Source organism: Bolinopsis microptera, chromosome 11 (assembly GCF_026151205.1).
Source record: "Bolinopsis microptera isolate Bmic1 chromosome 11, MBARI_Bmic_1.0, whole genome shotgun sequence".
NCBI classification, from domain to species: domain Eukaryota; kingdom Metazoa; phylum Ctenophora; class Tentaculata; order Lobata; family Bolinopsidae; genus Bolinopsis; species Bolinopsis microptera.
In genome coordinates, this window is record NC_087082.1 from 12,378,695 (window position 1) to 12,398,827 (window position 20,133).

At 36.2% G+C, this 20,133-nt stretch overlaps 2 protein-coding genes across 3 annotated transcripts in view; one reads left to right on the top strand and one right to left on the bottom strand.

Annotated features, from left to right (window-relative positions):
- Positions 1-9,280, bottom strand: part of LOC134823459 (serine-enriched protein-like) — a 45,828-nt gene extending 36,548 nt beyond the window's left edge. For both annotated transcript variants that reach the window (XM_063834924.1, XM_063834923.1), the window contains exons 1-2: positions 9,185-9,280; positions 8,792-8,896 (exon numbers count right to left, since the gene is read on the bottom strand). In XM_063834924.1, coding sequence (XP_063690994.1) covers positions 8,792-8,896; positions 9,185-9,239 — 160 coding nt within the window. In that variant the 5' untranslated portion in view covers positions 9,240-9,280. The remainder of the gene's footprint in view (positions 1-8,791; positions 8,897-9,184) is intronic.
- A 309-nt stretch (positions 9,281-9,589) lies between these two features.
- On the top strand, positions 9,590-18,592 carry LOC134823641 (uncharacterized). The gene is made up of 10 exons (XM_063835176.1): positions 9,590-9,970; positions 12,705-12,897; positions 13,221-13,386; positions 13,662-13,748; positions 13,896-14,024; positions 14,154-14,273; positions 14,443-14,609; positions 14,739-14,850; positions 17,839-17,947; positions 18,274-18,592. The coding sequence occupies exons 1-10, from the start codon at positions 9,590-9,592 to the stop codon at positions 18,343-18,345; spliced, it is 1,536 nt and encodes a 511-aa protein (XP_063691246.1). The 3' UTR covers positions 18,346-18,592.
- The last annotated feature ends 1,541 nt before the right edge of the window (positions 18,593-20,133 follow it).

Genomic DNA, 20,133 nt, shown 5'->3' on the forward strand with positions numbered 1-20,133 from the left:
CTAACCATCAAGGGTTTAAGTAATTTCATAGTGTGACAAAGTCAACTACACTGTGCCTTTTAATAGGGTCACTTATATTTACCAATATCCTCAAACTCAAATGAACGTGTCCACAACTGAAACTTTTTTGGCTGGGTCAAATGCTTTAATGGCATCCAAATCAGTTATCAGCATGAAAAAATAAAAAATTGGCCAAGGAATAATGATTTTAGAGCTGAAAATTTGGACCCCCAAGTGGTGTCAAAAACGCCAATTAAATAGGTAATAATAATTATTATTATTATTTTAGTATCTTGAGTTTTGACACCGTTTAGGGTTATATTATACGGGTTCCTGCTAGTTAATGTAATGTACAGTGAGCTGGTACAGACGCCATCATTCATTGTAACTTTTCATTACAATAATCCTGTCTAGCCATTGACTACTGATGTGGGGACATTCAATAGGCATAGAATTAATGGCAGCAACCGTGTTTAGTAATGCTAAACTCCATTTTGTTTTTATCCTGTATTTTATTATATTTTGATGTTATTCTGTTGCTTCGACACTTTTATTTTGTAACGACTAGAGAAGGTAGTGGAATTATTATTTATGGGTAACTTCGCACCGCTCTGCAGTACTATACTGTCACTACGAGGTCTTTCATTCTGGGTCGCGTGATTCAATCAATTTAATATAAGAAACTGGTTATATTATACATCTAATCCAGTATTTAATTTGAAGTAACGATATGAGAAACGCAGTCTGGTTCGTGTTATTTGTTCTTGCTACTCTGGACACAAGCCATTGTAAGATCATCAACCCCGCAAAATCGAAACAGAAATATAATCTCGAACGACCACTGATTGTTGGAGATGAGATAAAAGCAATTGGAATCTGGAAACTGGAACATAATCCGGACTGGACACAATTACAAGAAACAAAGTTTAAGTAAATAATTAAAAAATGTATTTGATGCTCAGTAAAGTATGAAACTAAATTTTATTATTTTCATGATATTTGACACAAATGCAGTTTGATTTTTCGACTGGTGATGTATTGATTGAAATCCTGTTTATGATTATTTTCCCAGCTTTAACATTTTCGGGCATCTGTATGAACAGCGGTTATTACACGTGGATTTCCAGCCCAAAAAGGATCAACTTACACTAAACAACAGATTTTTTGTTGTTGGATGGAAAGAGGCTCTCATGTAAGTCTACTTAATAACGTGATTTTTTTTTATATCTATGTAGTATGTACATAAATTTATAAACATTTTACAAACTGATAAAAATTTAAAATTTCAGAGATAAGAACTTCAAAACATCTGAGCACTTTAAGCAGAACGAAAGATTTGAAATAAAAATAGTGATGCAACCAGACCACTTTGAACTATTCTTCAACGACCAAAGACTTCCTTTGCACTCAACTTTCCCTTATAGACAACCGTTAGGGGAGGCAACTATGGTAGAGGTTAATTTGGAGAGAGAACAGTCTAAGGCTATGTGGTGGCTCGAACTGCAAATACCTGATTTTGATTTACCCGGTAAGAATTTATGCCTTATGATAAATTGTACGCTCAGAGTACAACGCAAAACCAAATATTATCACCATTCCAGCTCCCATGTTAGTATATCAAATAATTATCCCCATGCTGCATATCTAATCATGTACAACCAATTTTCAGTTCAGTGTTCTGACAGCAATAACAACACATTCCAATGTTCTGAGAAGTGCATTCCACTGAAGATGAGGTGTAATGACATTAGGGATTGTCTGGGGGGAGAAGACGAACACAACTGTCAATGTAAGAAAGTCACTCTGTTATACGTATACGCTTGGTTTTTTCCTATTTACTTCCTATTTTCTTAGTAATCAAATAATGGGACAAATTATTTTGTATTTTAAGTAGGATAAAAATGAAATTTCCAACAAGACGCCACAACCTACAATAAAAATATGATCTATGGCAATATTTACCAACATCAGCTTGTATTTGTAAGAAAATGTTTCATGTCAATCTGACCGCAGGGACCTGTCAAGTTACCAAACACGATGGGTTTCTGAAAAACATGTGCCGAAACACTTTCCATAACAACTTTCTGAAGTGTACCCAATCTGAGGATTACTACAGTCAAACTAAATACGAACGAGGATTCACCGAATTCTCCAAATTATGCCAAAACGATCCAACTTATTACCAAGGATGTGAGAAAGGGTTCCAGTCTTCACAACAAAACAGCCACAATGCTGTCTGTGACACCTACATCTGCCAGGTAGCATCCACAAGTAGGGTCACCGACAGCAAACGGGGGGGGGTCAACCTCATTTTACCTCATTTTACCTCATCCCAATTTTGCCTTTTTTGGCTGGCCTCATGAGGTAAAATGAGGTAAATCTCGGCAAAAATTTTTAACAGGTAAAATTATCTAAATCGTCAATTTAGTCACGAAGGAGTATGGAAGGAGTTCTAAATGTGTGCTCCTCTAATATAAACAGTAGGAAATGGTTAACTTTAGTCGAGGTCTCAGGTTTCTACAATGTCGGGAAGTTCCTGCAGGAATTTGCGCATTGCGCTTGAAGCGCAAGATTCACAGCGCCAAAAGCGAAGGTCGTAGAGACATGAGACCTTGACTAAAGTTAACCATTTCATACCATTGCTATAAGAGTATGCCACTTTCAGAGTCCAGAACACACTCCCATATCTCTTAATCGTCAATTATATGAACTTTACCTGTTAAAATATATCATCTTTTACTGATATCAATTTAGTTTAACACTGTTAGTTTTAAAAATGAAAATAATACTTCACACCAAACTAACACACAATATGAGAATATAAAGAGGACGTTTTCTTGGAGACCTGGACCATCAAGATAGTGTACATTGCTGCTGTCATTGTCAAGACTCCAGAATAAGAGGGTCTAGTTGTGGGATTATGCTGGATAACAGATATGATAAGTGGTAACATCCTACAAAAGAAACTAAGGAATTTTTCTCTTACCGAATTATACAAGAAGTTAACTAAGTTCCTCCTAGTCCTAAGCATTATCTTGTTTCAGAGGGAATGAGTGATTTAAAAAGATGAGGCCAAAGAGTTAGTTGTGAAGAAGGCATAATTTGTACTCTGTAATTTCTAAGCTAATTTTTTTCGATATTTATAGCTATTTACTGATCTTGTTTTGACGTATCAGCAAGAGATCACTGGACCTCGTTAGTTGTTAGTCATGTTATGCTGATCCAGTTAGTGGCGAGCTATGAAGTAATCATTCGACCTCATTTAATACTGATCCTATCAATGACGAGCTATGAAGTAATCAGTGGATCTCGTCAATGCTCATCCTGTCCGGACTGTCAGTGACGAGTTATGAAGAAATAAATGAAGACCTCATTAATTCCTTGTTCCAAGAAGATATTCCTCTGGTAACAACCCCTTCTGGCCTGCTTCTGAACATAATATGAAGATTCGAAAACCTAGTCTACCTAAATTGGAACTTGCTGACTGCATTGGAAAATGGAGAACAATCGAGAAATGATAATCAGTGCCAGGATATAATCAAAGTTGAATTCGGAATTCAAGGAAAACCTTCCTTTTCTATATTATCATTTTGTGCGTTAGTTTGGTGTGAAGTATTATTTTCTTTTTTAAAACTAACAGTGTTTTAAACTAAATTAATATCAGTTAAAGATGATATATTTTAACAGGTAAAAATCATATAATTGACGATTAAGAGCTGTAGGAGTGTGTTCAGGACTCTGAAAGTAGCATACTCTGATAGCAATGGTATGAAATGGTTAACTTTAGTCAAGGTCTCATGTCTCTACGACCTTCGCTTTTGGCGCAGTGAATCTTGCGCTTCAGCGCAATGCGCAAATTCCTGCAGGAACTTCCCGACATTGTAGAGACCTGAAACCTCGACTAAAGTTAACCATTTCCTACTGTTTATATTAGAGGAGCACACATTTAGAACTCCTTCCATACTCCTTCGTGACTAAATTGACGATTTAGATAATTTAACCTGTTAAAAATTGGTGAAAAATATAGGCGTGGCCCAAGTCAGTATTATATATGGAATATATGAAATTCTGTGCTCCAATATCCCTATATGAGGGTTACACATGCTCGTCGAGGAAACCCTGCCTCCTAATCTGTCAGGTAGACCCACCTGACAACCAAAACACTAGATCAACCAACATTTTTAACATTTTAACCCCAAAGTTCAGAATGACTGACTTTACTACCAGTGTAATGTGCTTGCGAGGAAAACTTAAACGTGCTCTATTAGCCAATCAGCATAACCACGCCCTGCTTGATTGGACCGTAAAAGATTTTGACTGCACAAATATTATTTTCCAAACATTATAACTGGCTGGTCACACACATCTCAATTAAATTCCCCTAGGCTACTGTTTTCCAAGTCTTGTCCTGTGAGTAAAGAATGTGTGAGAAAGTGTTAATAAAATAAATGTATATTTTTTTGAATTTTCTAAATCTAATCTGAGAATGAAGTATAAAGAAATTTTTAATTAGCACTGTATAGTTTAAGATATTTATAGCTTATTATAACCATTGATACAAAGGCCATAATCTTTCGCCAGCTCTTTAATATCCACCTTGAAGCTACATTTTATATCCTTGAACTACACAATATAAACTAAAGCATGTTTTAGTGTAGACTTTTTGTCACAACAAGGCTGCAACCTATAGTAACAACTATAAACAGAACCCCTAATGTCTACTAAAAAATGTCTTCTAGTCCTAATATGAGCCTTGTCTCTAAAAACCTAACTGAACTAGCCTTTCAGGCACGCGCATTCCTTGCCCCGTTAGTTACCTGTCCTTCCAAAACCAAACTAGCAGTCAAGGACAGAAAGTCATACACAAAATGAGCATTATATTTTATGAATTGTTTTACATCTTTTTATTCTGTAAAATGTGCTAAAATTAAATTTCTTGTTTCATTGGAAATTTCTTGTTTCATTGGATTATACGAAACCGTAGGCACAAAAAATTGTTTGGTTGTTCCTGATCCTATAGAGCAACTAATTAGAGGTGATATCTAATTATTTGAACGAGAAGTGGTTTTGTGAACCGCCCTTTATTCTACAGCGAATCATGAACATTGAACATGTACATAAGAACTTAGAATTGTATGAAGTATGAGTTTATATGAGTAAATTATTATGAAATGACCTTTCACTATTATATGCAATTTCGACTAAATTCATGTAGATATCCAATCCAGTTCCATGCACAACTGTTGTTTACATTTGGTCTAGTTAGACACAATTTGTTTCAGAGTGACTCGATAATCGCAATATCAAACTAAGATATTATTTAAATGGTCCATGTCATGCAATGCGGAAATATCCCCATAAATTGGCAACTGCCAAAGTGACACTAAAGTTATTGCTAATTCCTTTACAAAACTTAGCAAGTGCTATTAACAATTTCCTAATGGATCATGGAAATTGAAATGTTCAATTTTCTTTTCATAAATAATAATTATAATGCGAAGTTTTATTTACCCCAAGTTTGGAGAGTAAGTAGGTTAAACTGGGAATGCCCCTTCCCAGGGACCACATCACCCCTAATAAACCATTAAATATCATGGGCGACCATGCACAGCCTCGAAATATAGTATAATGACTTCGAATAAACCTTTTTTGTCTCTAAAAAAAGGCTTAGAAAACTAGATTTATTTACCTCATTTTACCTCATTTTACCTCATCCCAATTTTGCCTTTTTTGGCTGGCCTCATGAGGTAAAATGAGGTTGACCCCCCCCCAAACGGTTATCCATCTATGGAAAAGATTGCAATGGAGATTTGGATTGTTCAAACAACGACTACGATGAGTCAGGTCCTCAATGTGTGGCTGAACAAATTACTGTGGATCTACGGACTGGAGCGAAAGTTCCAATAAATCAGGTTTGCAATGATCTCTGTGAAATCTCTAGCTGTGAGGATGAGGCTGTATGTAATGGCTTTCTCTACGGAATGTACTGCAAACATAAGAGAAATAAAAAAGAGATTTACATTAGACCTGGTTGGATCTGTGATGACTGGCCTGACTGTTTGGATGGTGTTGATGAAGAAGGGTGCAATGTGCCTGCTGTCGAAGGAACAACTTGCAAAAGAGATATTCTGAGGGCAAAAGGGAGGCTGGAAGATCCTATCTTCAACACAACACGATGTGGAGCTGATGCTAGAGACCGTCCCTACTGCAAGGACTACAGTGATCAGACAAACTGTACCGACCCTGGTAAGGTTGAACTGAGGTGCTTTATCAAGGGTCACATGACAACTCTGTCAAGGTTAGTGGTATGTAGTGACAAAGAGGGTTTCTGTGATGATGACCTTCACAACAACTGCTATTCTACTTCTCAAACATGCTCAGTTCACAAGCACAAACTTTGTGATGAGGTCAAGGACTGTGCGGATGGAAGTGACGAGAATAACTTTATTTGCTCGATGAAGACCAAAGAAAGATGTGTTCGCAGGGGTGGGATGGAAGGAGAACTTCACATACCTCTGTCTTGGCTGAAAGATGGTATTGATGATTGTTTGGATGGGAGTGATGAGGTAGATGGGTGGCCAACATGTGGGCTTGGTCCAACAGAAAGATTTGTTGAAAGTAAGAAAGACTCCCGTGAATGTGAAAATGTGTTTCTCTGCCGTGATGGTGAGTCAGGGATTATAGAGTATGACAAGCTATGTGATGGAGTTAATACTTGTGGAAGGGAAAACGATATTTGCGAGAGATCAAGGGGCTTTGCTCTTCAAATGAACACAAAACTTTCAACATATCAAGATGGAATAACAAAGTATTTCTCATTTTGTATGAAAGGCTTAGAATCTGTCAACTCTCTCGGAAACAACAACTGTATCTTAAGCCGATACATATTTCCGGATCACAACTTTTTCGGGGTTACGACGAAGACATCACTGGCACTGCCTTATCAAATGACAAATTGTGACCATATGTTCGGCGAAATATATCTCTACCACAGTTGTACAGGTAGGTGTCTGAATTCTAAATGTCCATTAACAACCCCTCCTACTTACGAGTCATGTCCAGGACAGCATAAAAGTAGGGTCGGAACTCTAACAAACAATAAATATCTATCATTTTTTACAAAAACTCGCCAAGGAATTTACGTGAATGATCATTTTGTCTGCAGTAACAAGAAAAAGTGTATTTCTTACAGCCAAGTTTGCGACTTAGTTGATGATTGTGGTGATGGCTCAGATGAGGATCTTTGTACTAACCACTTCAGATGCAAAGACAGTAATTTAGATTATAGCAAAATCAATCGTCATTATATCCCAAAATCAAAGAAGTGTGATGGTAAAATAGACTGTCTGGACATTTCTGATGAGTGCAACGATGAATGCTCTGTCCAGATATTAGATGATAACTTTCTAAAGATTTTCTCATGGACAAGTGGCATGCTAGCAGTCATTGCAAATCTCATTATCATCATACGAAGTCTATGGATATCAAGAGAGTCTAAAGTCCTTGTTGCTCTTATCAATCGATCTTTGATACTTTTGGTAAGTTTTGGTGATCTATTAATCGGAGTGTACCTTTTGTTTGTTTCCATCGCAGATACGATTCACAGCAAGTCGTATTGCAAATCTCAAACAGAATGGCTTACCAGTTTGGAATGCTCAGTGCTTGGAATTATAAGCACGGCAGGGTCTCAGCTGTCACTCTTCGCCATGACCGGATTAAGCATTTTTCGGCTGGTAGGCATCATGTTTCCAATGATCGGTTCAAGACCTCTCAATACCAAGCTATGCATCAAGGTATTGGTTGCCGAATTCTTTATCATAGTTGCAGCAATAACCATCTCAACCGTCCCGCTTATTCCAAAATTGGAGAACTTCTTTGTCAACGGAATACGGTACGATCCTGAACTGAAACTTTTTGGTGGACTTCCAGACAAACAGATACTTGTTGAAATGCTTGAAGCATACTACGGTAGAATGAAAAAGTATACATTAAGCTGGAAAAGAATCAAAATAATGACAAATGATATGTTTTCTCACGATCTGAAATACAAAGATTTCACAAAACAAAGTAGGCAAGTTGAGTTCTATGGAAACGATGGTGTGTGTCTTTTCAAGTACTTTGTTGATCCTGATGATCCTCAAAGGATCTTCTCTTGGAGTATAATCACAATCAACTTTGTCTGCTTTGTCTTTATCTCAGTCTCATATCTTTTTATCGGAGCAATCTCAAAGAAATCCTCCTCAAGTGTTGTGCAGCGTAAAGACAAACAGGTCCAGAAAAGAAACCAAAGGATGAACACCAAAATTTCAGTTATCATTGCAACTGATTTTATATGCTGGGTTCCCTTCATTGTTATCTGCATTTTACACTCAGCTGGAGTCCTTAATTCAACAAAGTGGTATGCAGTGTTTTCTGTCATCATCTTGCCCATTAATTCGGTCATCAATCCCATGCTGTATGATGATTATATAGGGACGATTTTGAGCAAAGTTTCAAGTTCAATCATCAGGACTTCATCCATGTTAACAAACATTCGATCTTTCAAAAGAGATTCTCGAAATCAATTTCAGCTATCCACAACAAATGCTGGTGCAGGCAGTCAAGGTATTAATAACGATTTGGACAGCAAACCAAGCACTAGCAAGCAAGCTGAATCGACTCTGTAATTATACATATTTCTAACATTATTCGGATAAATGTTATAATTTCAAGTTACTTATATTGTGTTATAACAGTTCAATCTATTATGTGATTGAATAACTCAATTATTATGTTCCATGACAAGTTATACCTGAGAGTAAGTTTAGGTCCTGCGCAAGAGCACTCCTGTTTTCAAACTTAGTCAATATTTCCTCCCCGACTGGTGGTTCTGTCTTGTAGGTCTGGTAACTGTACGCTGTGGATTTTACAAGTATCAGCAATACCCATAGTACCGTGCCCCACAGGGTAGACAGAATGGTTTTTAATTATTTTAATATTTTATTTTATGTAAGTCGATTCGAAAAAAACATAAACCGGTAGACTAAAAGCCGGCCATCAATCAAAAAAAGTTCGGCTATTGAGCAGAAAAATGTATTCGATGATATTTAATAATTCTGTTCTTTTATTAGTTAGTTTTGGTAATGTCGAAATAACCGTTGCTGTATTTTACATCTGTTAAAGAAAAACATTGCACCAAACTTACTTGACTCTTCATTGTCCACGTCACAACTTGGATAAGATTCTGTTATCTCAGACATAGTGCAGTCTTACTAATAACGGAAATACATTAATATTAAGAGTCGAAGTTGTTACTTTGACCATATGGTTAATATTAAACAATGAATGGAACAGCAGGTGAACCGTCTCTCTGGGTTATATTATGTAATAATCGAATTAGTAGCCATATCAAAAGAAGGTGTTTCCTCACTTTCCTTTCAGAGCTGTTATTACTGTCTAATGTTTATGAAACAAAACAATAAGAAGTTCGCAAACTTTAATGATCTTGTTAACACCTGCTGCCCTTTATAAGCGGTACAGATCCCTACAGAAAACATCACTTACAATATTTTTAAATTTTATCATTTAACTCTTGGGCCTTAGCAATAACATGAATTTGTTTCGTCTGTTCTATATCCTTCTGCTGTTGGATCTTTCCTTCCAGAGTGGCTTGAAGATTATAAAGTCAAATGGACAACTAGGACCAGAACCTTGCGCATTCACTTGCGTCGGAACAACTGGAAGGGATACAACAAAATGGAATGACGATAGAGCGGGCAAAGTCTGGATAGACGTGGACATGTCAGCCTGCAACTTTGTTGATGTTCCAGTCATAACAACTACTGTGGAAGGGGCAGCTCACCACGATTATTTGGTTGGGACTTCTTCAGTTTTCTTCACAAACAAGAAGGGATTCAGGATCCACCTCATGGGCCAAGTACCTACTGCTTATCTGCCTAATGTCACTTGGAAGCCAGTTGCAGAAGATGCAGTAAAATATCATTGGAATGTGAATTGGAGTGCGTTTGGATATGAGTGTTAGATATTAACATTTAATTGATTAAGAAGTTAAATTATATTTTTAAATTAAACAATAGTTTTATTCACTAATTTAATAGAATATTGAATAACAATTTTAGTATGATTTGAAATAATCTCTATTCTCGGAAATGCAGTCGGAAAAAGTCCCAAGCGGATTTATAAGTGGCAACAAACGTTATTGTTGAAAAATAGCAAAAAAACTAATTTTTTTTGGAGACCCTCAATCAGTATAATCAGCATATTATGTGATATGGAATCACACTGGTCCAGGCAAACAGTCTTTTAAAGTGCCGATTAAGCCATTGACGGCTCTTCCTTGGAATATTGCTTGGCTCTTAATCCAACTTCAAAAATGAGAATAACATAAAAAATCACCAAAACACAACGTTAAGAAATATTACACTTTTTTAGTATTATATGTTCTACTCCTGGGAGGTGGTTTAATTAATCGTAAGCTGTTAATTAATAATTAATATGGTTTACAGTACATTCCAGCGCATTCTAAACTTTCAGAACTTTGCTCCATAGCTGTACGTGAAACCTTTGTTAGTTTCACTAATTACAAACAAATTCCTTTTAATACACACCGTAAACCCTCCGAAATTTGATATCAAACTTTAAGATAAAAATGATCATGCCAGGTAATTTGATTATTTATTTAGCTTTAAATCATGTTCGCAAATCTGAAGGGAATCTTGTTTCAGGCTTCAGCCAAGATCGTCTTTCTTTAATTTACACTGTTTTGTATACCAACAAGTTGCTTGTCAAAACCATAGTTAAAGCGAACGTATCTTATTTAGAGGATAAAATTTCTCTAAACATGGCCACGTACACGTATGTCATTTTGGGTGACATGGACCATGTTACTATTTATAAAGCCAGACGATGAGATGATATATATGTTACCATTTTACTGACACCACGACATCAACTTTAACAGAACTTTTCGCGAAGACCGTGAGAGATATACCATCGAACATTTTTCGGCTGAGTTGAATATTTTTATTGCCTTTTGACTAGTATGAAGAAATACAAAATTGGCCAAGGAATAAGAAATTTGGCCCCCTAAGTGGTGTCAAAATCGCGACAATTATTGTAGTCTCTTGATACCACTTTAGGGTTAGACGGGTTCCTGCTCGTAATCGTTAATTTATCAGATACACTTAGGTGCCTGGTGCACTTATACTGAGAGGCTGCCTTGCGAAATTAAAAGTGGGCTATTTAAACGAGGCAGATTCTTTGTTCAGAAGCTTTCAAATAACATTTATTTAAATTTACTACACCAAAGCAGTGTACTCAACGTTAAACATTGTGTTATTGTATTTTGTATTCGAAATTTGTAGCCCTATTTATTCGTACCTTTCAAGTATCATTTAAACGTACGTTAACGTTTGAATAAAGTTGCCATTATATGCTCAAAATGAGACCGAAACTCAATAGATTGAATTACCGGGATTCTATAATTTATTTTCACTATTGGTTATAAAATTAGTAGAATAATAATTTATTTTTAATTGTAGTTGACGAAATGAGAGTCTCCACTCAGTGTGTTAAAACATAATTCTTTGTCGACGTTTCGGCTACATGCCTTTGTCATAAACAGGACGTACTGAAAATTTATTTATTTCTGGGTTTTCAATTATTTAAATACTCAATTGTCTGAGTCCGTAAATGAAGGTGATTGGATAAAATATACTTGGAAGTTAATGTAATATTGAACTTATTAACCTAGATAATTTTTGATTACTCAGTTTTATGAAGGAGCTATCTTGGTAAAATGTTTGTAGTACTATGAGGAATTGTTCACGACTTGTTGCGGTGTGGATTCTTTTAGCCGTTATATTTTATGTTTCTTTTGGAAAAAATTTGTGATCGTTGTTGAATGTTGGGTTTCGAGATGTTATTTGTTGTTGTTATATTTCGTAATATTAATAGATTATTTTAAAATTGTATCTTTGCAGCTATGTAAGTTTTCAGTACGTCCTGTTTATGACAAAGGCATGTAGCCGAAACGTCGACAAAGAATTATGTTTTAACACACTGAGTGGAGACTCTCATTTCGTCAACTACAATTAAAAATAAATGATTGACCCACTCATAAGAGCAAAACAAGATTACCAGAATAATAATTTAATATTAATGCAATTTGGTACTCACTCAGTGTGAAATTCGTAGAATATGCTTATAGAGTAATGTTTCTAAGATGATTTTAATGCCAACCACTATTCGGTCAATCAGGCAAACCTTTCCAAATGACATTAGTATTTTGTATACAAGGAAATTTACCATCATACGTAAAATACAAATACAGTACATTTACGGACAAAGACACATTGTACCTAATTGTACACTACAATCAGCCGTTAGTTTCAGTTGATGACGATGTTATTTGAAAGTTTTTAAATCTAATGCCAATTTTCATGTTGCTTTAGCTTTTTATCTCTTAGTATTAACATTCGGCATCCAAGCATTAATTGATTTCTCCTCATTCCATTTGCCACTCTTCCTCCTGCAACTTCCCATAGATTTCCCCGGATCCAGCCTTTCTTAATAAAAATATTTGTATCAATTAAATAAGTTCAGAATTCTCTGCTAGTCTTAGTTTTTTAGCTTGTCCTATTCTTTATCATTATTATGTGATACCAAACAACGTGGTAAGGTAATTTGAAAACCTACAATATCAGAAATCCTCCAGATCTCAAAACCACATGATTTTCCTCCTATTCCTTCATATCTTCCACCATGTGAACGCTCAGGAGGATTTAGCTAGATTCGTCTTAGCATTAAGAAATGAATTCTCAGACACGTGTCCCCCTGTAAATAATATTACGGATAAACGAGCTTGCTGGCTGAGAATCTCTCAGCTTACATTCCCAGGTGAATTACACAGGTCTCAGCTTACTTTACCTCTTAATAACCTTGTTAGAGTTTGAGAAATTGGTTGGTTTCCCTGATGTAGATCAAGTGATCTTTTTTGAATAGTTTTATTGATGTTGCGGTTCCCCACGATAATAAGATTATTTTGTAAACTGATGGAAAATCTCGCAATGGTTTTAAAACTGTCAGCTTAACTTAATATCAATCTGGTAGCCATTTTGTTATTCTAAATAATATTATGCTCTGAACACGTAATCCTCACAGCTTAACGTGAAGGCCAAATTACTGCATGAATTTGCTTAATTGATAAACCAACTTCCCAGGAACACACAACAGTGCAGCTAGAGATGATCTGAAACTGAGTTTCTTGAACATGCCTGTACCAGACTGTAGACATCAGAACCAGAAACTTACCATTACTCAGCAGCTGGAACTGGGAGTCAGATCCCTGGACATTGATGTGGCGTATAGACAGGCTGCTGGGTCAAGGTTAATTTAACTGATCATATTTGGTCTTTTTGTAAATATAAGTTGTTTAATTACTTATACGATCAGTCAGACAACCATGGAACAACAAAATTTATTATACTGAATCTTCTGCACTGGTGTGGGTAACCGAACCGCAGGAGAAATATTATTTGATCAATGGCAATATGTCATTACTACTTGACCGAAATCCATTTTACAGCCAAACCCTAACTTTCTGTGAAAATCAATTAACAATACACAACTTTGATAAAATCATCATCCTTTTCACTCAACAGAGTGAAGGATAATGCAGTTGTAACACACTGTGCAGGTTTGTGCGCTTATGGAGTGAAACTAGAGTCTGTCCTTACAGAAATAGCACAGTAAGTACTATGAAGTCGTATTGAATAGTTTATAGTAAGAAACATATTTTTTTAGTGACACTGACAGATGTGCTGATTTATTTTTACTGAATTTTTAAATATATTATAGTAGTTGTTATATAACATACATCCATTTTTTATTCCCAGATTTTTGGATAAGAACCAGCATGAAATTCTGATGATACGGATAGTAGACTTCAGTGTTGACAGTGAGGCACATAGAATGTTACTAACTCAGGCAATAGTGGAGCTGGTCAGAGATACTATTGGCATCAGGTTGGGAGATAAACTATGATTAATTGAGGAACAAAATTTTAATTCAAGTGTCAAATTAAAATGGGAATTTAAAGAGAATTTCTTGACATATTTACATAAGTATATATAATGAGATGAATTACATATCAGGAGACTAAACTATCACACCGATCCTCTGGTGTTATCTGCTTTGGTCATGAAACGAAATGTTTTCTTCTACATTAACACAGATCTCTGGTTTCACATCAAGAGAATCAAATACACATTACGGTTTGTGGTCTTGTATTAGAGGATATACTCCTTTAACAGGACATTTTTATACTTGAATCCTGAACTCCAGAGACTGGAAAAGATTAACTTAAGATTCAGATCCATAAATATTATAGTACCAACACTAACAGCAGCCAGTAACTTCAAAATAACTTATCAAAAATCTCAGAGAGATGAGAAAGTTCATCCGGCCACACAAACATCTGGCAACTTGGTGGCAGCTACATCATCACATTTACTATACATGTGACCTGAAAACGGGTTCAATAAATTACTTCAATAATTCCAAGAACCAGGAGCTCATGCAAAGCTTCCCTTGGTTACCCATCATTTCAGGTTTTAACGGACCCTTGACTAAAAGTATTTTCATATTTGATATCAATGCCAAGTGTACAAGATGTTTGTTGATGCTATAGTGCGTTCAGGAATTTTTTGTACAATCCTAACATCACATTTCTGTTTCAGATTGGTATGATCCAGGCACAGAGATGGGAATCTGTTTGACAGACTCAGCTGAGGAGTGTAGAGAAACTGTTGGGGTCAACATTCAGTTAACTCATTACTTACAGCACAACTTGTATGTAGTTATAGGACATTTTTTGCTGGATATAACTTTGTTTGTAATGAGTAGTATTAAAATAAGTAAATAACTTTTGTGAACGTAATGAAATTAAAGACATAGCAAAGTGAGAAAATGTTTATCGATTAAGATTACCGCATTAAGGACAATACCTGACATTGCAGAGTACTTTGCCCCACTGGAGAGTAAGATCATGCATGTGCTCATTCCAGCCCTCCTCGGTCGTCCAGTCAACCAGCACGAGAGAGATATCCTCGAACTTCCTGTTCGATGTGGCGGGCTAGGCATCATCAATCCTGTCAGAATAACATCCCGTGAATATGCTTACTCAGTAGCGGTAACTAAAGACCACGTGAGTCTGATCAACCAACAAGACCCGGATATCACCAAGCTGGACATGGGCAAGATAAAAGAAAAGAAAGAAGAACTGAGGAAACAGAATGAGGAGTTTCTCTCCCAAAGGTTCAAGGTGCTCCACAAAGAATCAGATTATCAACTAAAGAACCACTTAGACCAAGCAAGAGAGAAGGGAGCCTCAACATGGCTTTCGACACTACCACTGAAAGACCTCAACTATGTTCTGAACAGGCAGGAGTTCCAAGACAGCATACGCTTAAGGTATGGTTGGAAGATCCAAGGAGTGCCCTCTAAATGTGCTTGTGGAAATGTTAACAGTATCTACCACGCCCTTGACTGTAAAATAGGCGGATACGTTAGCATGCGCCACAACGCTATTAGAGATACTGCTGCTTTCTTCCTCTGAGAAGCAAAGTGTAAAGACGTAAGGATAGAACCAGCACTCCTGACAGTCCAACCAAGCTCCTTCTCAAGAAAGACCGACACTCAGGATGAAGCCCGTCTTGATGTTGCAGCTGTCGGATTGTATGCACCCTTTGAAAGAACATTCTTTGACATTAGGGTCACACATCCTAACTGTGACACAAACACATTTAAGACGCTAGATAAGATCTATAAAGATCACGAGAAAGAAAAGAAAGATTTGTATGAAGAGAGAGTACTTGTATGAAGAGAGAGTACGTAATTTGTTTACAATTATCAAAATTTGTTGAGCCCAGCAGCTTACTTCCTTTCCTCTCTTCCCCCGTCGTCTGGAGCGTGTGATTTTTGTTGATATCCGAGCTCTTATTTTTATCTTTTGGTTAACTTTCTGTGATTGTACTCGGTATTTTCGTCCCGGCCGAGTGGGACGATGCTTGCTCGCCAGTTAAGCTATACTGTAGATGACACTAATTTCTACAAACCACAAAATATGAAATATAAAATGTGTCCAGTATGGCGCAAATGCATAATTTGATAATTTCTCGACGCTGTCGTCGGGGTGAGAGTTATCTGAACCAACTGCATACCCCTACGACTGCGTCACCACTGGTGAGCAGGCATTTGTTTGTTGTTTAGTTGTGTTGAAAGGGAACATTACTTGATTAATTCATCCATTCGGATTTTAATAACGATGAGCTATGATATACCGTTCATCTTAGACTATTGGATCAATCTTATTATATGATTAGATTTTATAAACGAACTTGGCACACAAAAGATTATAATGCGGAGGTTGGCTGGCTCTTCTATAATAAATACGACACTTCAATTTACAGAATGCTTGCTAGAGATAAGACAAAATATTATCAGACTATACATGCAGCATGAGTAACTGGTGGATAAGCCTTCGGTAAAAACGGATCCGGAAAAGTCAATGCGGCACTCGGGTCCTTGGTATTGTCGTTGGTATATTGTCCATTATCTACGTTCTGCTTTCGTAGTTTAAACAATAGTGAGTTCTAATTATACAGCTTTAAACCGATTAAGTATGAATGAATGAAATACCTGACAATCCGCACTCTTATAATCCAAAAGCATGAGTAACTCGTAGTGATGTATGATTTCTAGAAACTTTAAATTAATTTTGGCGCTCACAGGTCCTCGTGAATATGTGATCGCCGCATAAGGTTCTGTAAATGCGCAGGGCACCTTCAAGCTTAAATTATTCACCTTACTGAGGCAGTCAACCAACGCGCGGCTTTATTTTCATGATATGATATGTTTTGATTGTTATTAATAAATACCAAAATTTAAATTTGTTTTCAAAAAAAACTTCAGTCAGAGAAAGGATCCTTTGTCCCTCTAGTCTTCACAACCTCTGGAGGTATGGGACCGCTATGCACTGTATTTGTAGATCGTGTCTCTGAGATGATAGCTGACCACAAAAAAGAAGCCAAGAGCCAAGTCAAAAATCATATCAGAACACGATTCAGATTTGATCTGTTAAGAAGTACACTCATTGCACTAAGAGGAATCAGAGGAAGATCAACGGCCCAGCATCTTGAACTGCATGACATCTTCTTCAACCTCATCCCCCAGAAGATGAGCTTTGAAGTCTCCTAGATTTGTTTATGTAAATTTTGATATTTTACTGTACTATTTTATGTTGTATATAATTTTACGGACGAAATGATCCCAGGGGGGACTCCCAACCCACCGCTTCGGCGGGTAGTTGACACACCGTTCACAAGCAAGAAATAAAACAAAAGTTTAATAAAACAAAAGTTAAATTTATTACCAATTATTCAATCAATACATATCATAAATTCTAATATTGGAAACACAATGCAGAATGGATGTCTTAAACTATAATTTTGTTGTCACTAATAATCTATTTACTTTCAAAGTTGAAATTTAGTTAAGTATGAAATGCCACCACATCATAGTTAGGGTAAAATATAATTCTTAAAAATTTTAAAATTGAGAAGATTGCTCTATGACTTAAAATTTAAAATTTAGCAAAGAGCCACTTTGGTATACTTGCTGTGAGGTGTCTCAGCTACATGGGTTGGGGGTCCCCCCTTTTTTTATTATTTTTTTTTAAAGGTATTAATTTATTAATCGATTTTGTGTACGATCCTGTTTAATAATAAGTTATGCAATAACATTTTATCCACATCTCAGTACCAAGGACTATTGTTTCAGTAACAGAACGATAAACCTACTGATGACCGACTTTACAGGAGTGGATACCATTGAGACTGCTCGTCAGATGAATCTTCTTAACATTGAAGTTTTCATTGAAAACAAACAGGTTCAATTTGGAAGTCAATCTAGCTGAATGCTTTTGTTTGTTAAACTCCAAACTTTTATATTAAATAGTTATAATTTTAATTGACGATGTCAATTCATCTCAGCTCGGCGCGGCACAGTAGCGCATCTCGCCGATCTAGAGAGGCGCTGTGAGAAGCATTATTGAGTGCGCGGCGCGGCACAGTAACGCATCGCGCTACAATTATAATTTAACTTTCAGCTATGCACCTCATGAAATAAAGTACTATATTCCTATATTTTTTTTAATGCAAATAATTTTTTTGCAAATAATTCAATATTGATATTGTAAAGTTAAAATTATTTCAGGGGTATCTCAGTTTCGATGTAGCACACTCACACCATATGACAAAGTACCCTTTCGGAGAGTCAGAGAAGTAACATAGCATAGTAAAAGAAAGATTACTGCAAAAAAAGTTCATTGAAAAGATACATATTGATTCGGTTAAAAACCGGAAAGTTAAATCAAAAAATTAAAAACTGAATTTATGTGCAATGATCAGCACAACTGAACTATACGATTCGATATAATATTATCAATGTAAAATTTAATATGATGAAACATAAACAAAAATTTGAGAATTATCCATTATCGTTTTTAGCAGGATTTTCTATTCGATGTCCAAACTATTTTTATATACACGTAAAGCATACATAACAGTGGTTAAATGATTTTATATTTATATTCATAATCTTGTAAAGATCCATTATCAGCAGCAAAAAACTATAGTTTTCTTTGAAGATTTAGAATCTACCAAGATATTTTACGAGTATCACCTGTTTTCACATAGCCATGTGTATACGCGTACTGCGTGACGCGCTTGTTTCACAACGCGCGCTACTGCAAGCGAGAGGGCTTTAGTTAGAGCAATCACTTGTAGCGCGATGCGTTACTGTGCCGCGCCGCGCACTTAATAAGGCTTCTCACGGCTAGATCGGCAAGATGCACTACTGTGCCGAGCTGCCATGAATTGACATCGTCAATTAAAGCAATCACCTGTTAAAAGTTTTATTAGCCAAGTTTTATTAGCCTTCGGCGGCGCGCGCTTCGCGCGCGAAAAGTGGCATGCAACGCATGTCAAGGTGCACGTTAAAATTAAATTTACTCGGATTTTCAAAATTTGTGTATCATTCATGACCTTTAAATTTAAAGCTTTACTAATTTATTGCAAAATAATCTTTTCATACAATTAAAATTCACATAGCCATAGCACATGAGTTTTCGAGTACTGTGTGACGCGCATGTTTCATAAGCCACAAGCGCGTGCTATAACTGCAAGTGCGGGGGCTCTAATTAGAGCAACAATAAAATATTTTCACCCTTATTGATCATTTTTAGAAACATTTATTGACAACTGTTACATTAAAAAATAAAAAAGATTTTCCTAAAAGGGCCCCAGATTTGGTTTATCCAGAGCCGCGCCTTTGCGCTTGCAGTAGCGCGCCCACAGTGGCGCGAAAGCCTCTGATAATTTAAATGTGTAAAACTTGGAAGACTTCGCCGCTTTGACGCGCCGCGCGAACTAGCATTCCTGCTTCGCATAGCAACGATCTCGACGGATTGACATCGTCGATCAAAACCAATTCAAATAAAATTAGGCGTTCAGTATGTTAAAAGAATACAATATAGGTGTTTTAATATTGAATGGGCGTGGTCTAAAGTATTCGAATTTTCAAATTTTGACGACGGAATCCTCGAACCAGTAAGTACAGTATGCCATCTACAAAGCAACAGCCCTCAAATTTAAAACACGGCGGAGCTATTAAGGCCAACGTATGCCCACTGACTTTTGGCCCACCCTGTATAGAAATTAGAAATTAGAAATTAGAAATTAGAAATTAGAAATTAGAAATTAGAAATTAGAAATTAGAAATTAGAAATTAGAAATTAGAAAGATCATTACAAAATTACATGTGTCAGATCCCAATCAGTTAAATAAAAGTTATTCAACCGAACAATAAAAAGAACATAATATCTTAAATAAATAATTAAAAGGTTTAAAAGTTTGCACGAAATAAGGATACTAAGTCATAGCTTACTTTTAGGAAATCTTTCACGAAATAGATTATAAACAAAATTTCTGGTCTCCAAAATGTAATCCTCATGAAATAATTTACTGAATTGACTATTTGTGAGTATGTTGTGAAGGTCTGTGCTGTTTCTTTGTC